This window comes from Lonchura striata, chromosome 17 (assembly GCF_050655825.1).
Source record: "Lonchura striata isolate lonStrDom1 chromosome 17, ASM5065582v1, whole genome shotgun sequence".
NCBI classification, from domain to species: Eukaryota; Metazoa; Chordata; class Aves; order Passeriformes; family Estrildidae; genus Lonchura; species Lonchura striata.
Genome location: NC_140719.1, coordinates 7,397,968 through 7,403,117, shown reverse-complemented (window position 1 = coordinate 7,403,117; position 5,150 = coordinate 7,397,968). Strand labels below are relative to the sequence as shown.

Sequence of the window (5,150 nt, the reverse complement as noted above, 5' to 3'; positions counted from 1 at the left end):
AGCAGAAGGGATTAGCCATGTCCTTGCTTGTCCTCAGCCCCATTGTGCATTAGGATTTGGGCAGCAGCGCTGGTGGCAGCCGTCCAGGCCCTGCTGTTTGGCAGGGCAGCGAGGCGGAGCTGCTGCCCAAGGGAAGTGCCACAAACGCGATCCAAAGGTGCCATCTAGTGCCTGCTCGGGACCACAGGGAAACAGCCCGAGCCGCAGGGACAGCAACAAAGGGAATTTCTTGCAACGTGCAATTGGATTCAGGGACAACTGGTTCAGTTGTTTTATCATCCTTTTTAAGAATTACAGTGCTGTAGTGCAAGGATATATTTGCAATACAAATAGAATACATATATAATAAACCAGCTGTAATGGAGCAGCTGGAGCTGAGAGGATTCTCCAGGGAAAGCATCACATTCTTCACAGAGAACGTGACTGACTGCCTGCCAACACTTGGCTTAACATGTCCACTTCTAACCACCGGCCTGAAGATCTTCACCAGTGCCATACTGGGCTCCTCATCATCCTCCAGTCACCACTTCCAGTCCCTCTCCGAGGGATCCTGCAGGGAGGCAATGCTTGGAAAACACTGTGAGCACCAGGCAATCCTTACAGAGGACCCTGTAAGGGCTGAAGAGGAACGTCAAGTCCTGCTGGCGTGAAGGGCAACAACTAAAAGAGAGATAAGACAGTGTAACCATTCCAAGTGTCCTAGCACAAGGAAACTTGAGCCAACCACAGCTATCAAGCTAGGCTAAAAAAAAGCCAATGTACACACTGCTGAAGGACTAATTTGTTTCCAAAAATTTATTGAAATGTAAAATACTTAATACAAAACCATATTTGGTACCTCCTTGGAAGTGGAGCTCACCTCTCAGGCATAAAAAAAAAGACCAGCAGGATACACACAAACCAGGACATTGCTTGTCCACAGCTCCTGGCTCATATGGACAGAGACAGCCACATTTCATCTCATACCCCTGAGACATTCAAGTCATGAACAGCCAGACCCAAATTGTGGTTAGCAAGGCTGTGGATACTCCTGTTCTCTAAACACATGTACCTGGATCTACATTCTTAAAAACATGGGCTTTCAGACAGGGAACAGACTGGCAGATCTGTATCACAAGTAAATTAAAATTCAAATCGTCTTCTGGGGAAAGAAACATCACAAAACAAATCACTTTCTCTCTGCCATTCTCACAAAGTTCTGGGGCACTAGACAGAGCAACAGGTATTAGGAGACATGTCCCAGTTGCATCTGATCTTTATAAAGGTCAGATATCAATTTTTCAGGCTGTTGCACTAAAAGGCTATTGTACTTTGCACTACTTTGTACTAAAAGGACACAGGAGATATCCTAGGAGTGAGGAATTCTGGTGGTTTCTGAAGTGTGGAATGAATGTTGAGGACTAGAACACTGAAAAAGAACATATAATACTGAGAATCAAAGCTGCCATGCTGGGATTTCAAATGACTGCTTCTGGCCATGTGCCCTATCCTATCCCTCTGAATCCAGCAACCTCTGCCGAGCTTCCAGAACGATCTCCTCTGTCACCTCTGGTTTGAGAATGTCCTTGATCTGCAGTGGAAAGAAAAGCAATATGAGCACCAGGAACCAACAACTACACTTCTGCACTCTGTGGGGAGACAAAGGTCCCTGACACATGACAGCAACCAGCAAGGGAGTTTAGAGGGTTGGTGAAAAAAGACCTAAGGCAGAGGGTCCAAGGCATAATTAATTTTACCAGTTGAGGATTCTGACAGAGACCAGAGGAAATCAAAGGAGAGGCTACTAACCCTCCTTATCTTCCCTGAAGGACACACACTGTATTTGGGAAGGGCAGAGTTATACTTCAAAAGAATACCTCACTAGAATTAAAGCAGAATTCAGATCTCATTTACTTATGGGAAGAGAATTGCCCGTGATTGTGCTGGCAGGAATCACAGTGAAAAGCTGTACAGCCAGAGGTCAAATGGAGGTAGTCTTCCAGAGTGCAGGATGTGGATACAGTCATGAGCCTGCTCTCTGTACAATACATGACATTTACTTTTTCATTGCTTCATAAAATGCACTGTGCCCTCATACAATGCCAAATTTAAAACTGTTTCCACAGGAATTAAAGGGTCCATAATCCCAGCAAGGGATACACAACATCTATCAAAAACGGAACTGATCTCTCTTTAAGAACAGTTAGTCTTTGCCAGAGGCAGAACCTTAAAATTGTGCAATCAACTTATGTTGTGCAGAAGAGGAGAGTTCATACTGTCGCTTACTACAGGGTGCTTTGGTAAGTTGAAAGGAAACTCTGACTTCAGCAGCAACTGATGCAGCCTTTCTGTTCCCTCCCCTCAGTGTGGAATAAACACTACTGGTTCCTGTACCTGATGAGGAAGGGATGCTTCATAGCAATATAGGATGCTGGTGTCAAAGAGCATAATCTTGTGAGTAACCAGAGCCATGATGCAGTTTCGGAGCCGTGAGATCACCTCCCGGTCAGACAAGGGAACTGGCTGAGGAAGGACAGAGGAAAAGGGATGAATGCACAGGGAAATAATGCAAGTAAAAAAGCCTTGCTGTGAACCTAACACAAGATCCTGAAAGTCTCGGGTTCCTCACGTGCCTCTGACTATGTCAGACTAAAAACCATCACTGGCAGAAGAAGGCTCACGTTCCCTGGACGCTCACCTCCAAGTTGGCCGTGTAGCCTCCGGCCTCGTCATCCTTCTGCTCCGGGGTTGGGTAGATCCAGATGAAGCCATTGTTGCCGAGGATCACGGATGCCCCACAGGGCAGGTCATGGAAATGAGTCTTCTGGCGTTTCACAAGGGAGGGAGAGACCTGAACCAGCACACCCTGGGCAAGCTGGAGAGCAGACCACGAGGCTCAGTGTGAGAGATATCATGAACCACCACAGATAACACCAAGTCACTGATACACACTCACTCCATTCCTGGCCTAGGAATAACACTGTTTTAACATCTTTTCCTGTGAAACAGTGAATATAAAACCTGCCTGCCTCTGGCAGCGCTGGGAGGATTAGCTAATTGCCTGCACAGCCCTTTGAAGATGAAGAATACTCTAAGTGCTTAGCACAAATGTTAATAATATCTTGATTGTAACTACACATCAACCATCCCTGCAGAAAAATGAGGAGTCAGAGGCCCAATTTAGCAGAACACTTTCTCTGGTAATCCAATCACTGTCCTTCACCCTTTGTGCAATAAGCACACTTCCCTTTCATCTTTTAAGTGTTAATACCTTTGGTCTGGTAATCCCAAACTGCAACCTACGCTCCAATGGCCCCTTGGCTTATTTCAATGCACAAAACCAGAGATAAATGCCAACTGTGTAAAGCCTAAAATAGAGCCCTGGGGAGAGGAACAAGTCACAGGGGCAACAGCCAGCAGAAAGGAGTGAGGAGATCTCTCCCCAGGATTGAATTCCTAAGTGGCTAGTGGGGGGAAACAGAATAGCAGGCTGAAACTGTGGATGGGGAGAGCAGTGGATCAAAGGGCAACTCAAGGACACCTCCTCTGTTTTGGGGAAACTTTTCTTGGTGGTCCCGTGGAAGAGCTGAGAGTCTTCCTGTCCTGCAGGAATGGGTTATAACAACATCCTGCTCTACTCAGAGCTCTTTTCTTTAAAAAGCCTTGTACAAGTCAGCTGGTGCAGATTTTTCCCAGGATCAAGGGCTTTGGAATAACTCACCTTCCCATACTTCAGGCTCCGGGTGTGCAGCGATACAGCCCCATCAGAAAATATAGACTGGACCTCTGCCTGTCGGTGCCACTTAAGGAAACAGAGTCCCTAAGGCTGCCCAGTGCCACCCCAGCATAGCTCTCACCCCCAGCCAAGCTCTCCCTGTTCTTCCCATGCCCTTGGCTCTTCTGTCAATGGGAGCAGCAGGATACACTGATGAGATCCCCTTCCTGCAGGTAGTCCCTCATTGCAAGCTCATCTTCTGCTGATTTCCTTCTCTGAAACATCACAAGAAAAGTTACACGTATCCCAGAACGAGGAAATATCCATCAGTAGCTCATTGTGGGGGCCCTTAAGATGCCACACAAAACACAACCAGCTACACTCACCAGCTCCCCACCAGGTAAATTTATAGACGACAGCAACAGGACTGAATCCAGCCTGGAATTTATTTCCACTTTCCATCGCTTCTGCTGAACCTAAAGGGGAAAAAGCCACCAAAACTTATGGGTACACAATCAAAAACTGCACTGAGCTGCAGGAGGGAAAGCTCTGCTGGCTTCTTCCAGCCTCATTCCAGTAAAAATCCACACGTTCCCAGCACCCTGTGCACGGACACTGATGCGTGTCAGTGTTTTAGGCTCCCGGGAAGCGCTTAGAGTCGGACTGATCCACGACCACGCTCCTCCTCCTGCACAAACACGGGGCTTTACCTCGGTGATCCTGCCGACCACGACGTCGCCGATCTCGCCGTTGTACCTGGGGCAGAGAGCGGCGGTCACACCCCACACCCCACACCTCACACCCCTCACCTCACACCCCACACCTCACACCCCACACCTCACACCCCTTACCTCACTCCCCACACCTCACACCCCACACCCCTCACCTCACAGCGGGCCTCGCCGCCGCGCTCACCTGCCCTTCAGCGCCCTCACACACACCAGCTTGTTCACCCTCTCCACCACGCCGGCCACCGAGGCGATCAGCTTGTCGTCCTCCACATAAGTACCGTGGCCCCTGCGGAGAGACGGCGGCTACCTAAGGACAGCCCGAAGCCGCGCCGCCCCGCCGCCTCCCCTCCGCCGCTGCCCGCACCTCATGTATCCCGTGTCCGTGGTGATCGTGTCCCCCGGTGCCACCAGGTGCTTCTCGCCGCTCCGGGGCGCGCTGGAATCCAGGGGCGCTCGGGCCGCCGGCAGCCTCATGGTGACCGCCGCCATCTTGGCCCCGCCGTACGCGCCTTCCGCCCGCCATGTTGGCTGCTGGCGAAAGCGCGCCTGAGGGCGCGGGCGCCGCCATCTTGAGTGAGGGCGGCAGGGGCGGTGACTGGGCAGCCATGTTTGTTTCTGGCAGCGAGGGGCCTGTTGGGCTTCGTTCCGGTGGAGCCCAAAGGGAACCGCGGCCATCTTTAGTGAGGGCACCCCGGGCAGTGACCCTCTCCCTCAGAACCCTCCTG

General features: G+C 50.3%; 1 protein-coding gene across 2 annotated transcripts; it reads right to left on the bottom strand.

Moving 5' to 3' along the window:
* Positions 1 to 769: 769 nt before the first annotated feature.
* EXOSC2 (exosome component 2) lies at positions 770 to 4,932 on the bottom strand. 2 transcript variants are annotated; one of them, XM_021551311.3, is made up of 9 exons: positions 4,790 to 4,932; positions 4,610 to 4,711; positions 4,405 to 4,450; positions 4,081 to 4,170; positions 3,904 to 3,969; positions 3,701 to 3,769; positions 2,678 to 2,854; positions 2,374 to 2,502; positions 770 to 1,570 (listed from the first exon to the last, which is right to left on the bottom strand). In XM_021551311.3, exons 1-9 carry the CDS (start codon positions 4,912 to 4,914, stop codon positions 1,490 to 1,492), a joined length of 885 nt encoding a protein of 294 aa, XP_021406986.1. In that variant the 5' UTR covers positions 4,915 to 4,932; the 3' UTR covers positions 770 to 1,489. The 2 variants fall into 2 exon arrangements, with proteins under 2 accessions (XP_021406986.1, XP_085450268.1); XM_085594142.1 differs by lacking the exon at positions 4,610 to 4,711.
* Between the last annotated feature and the right edge of the window lie 218 nt (positions 4,933 to 5,150).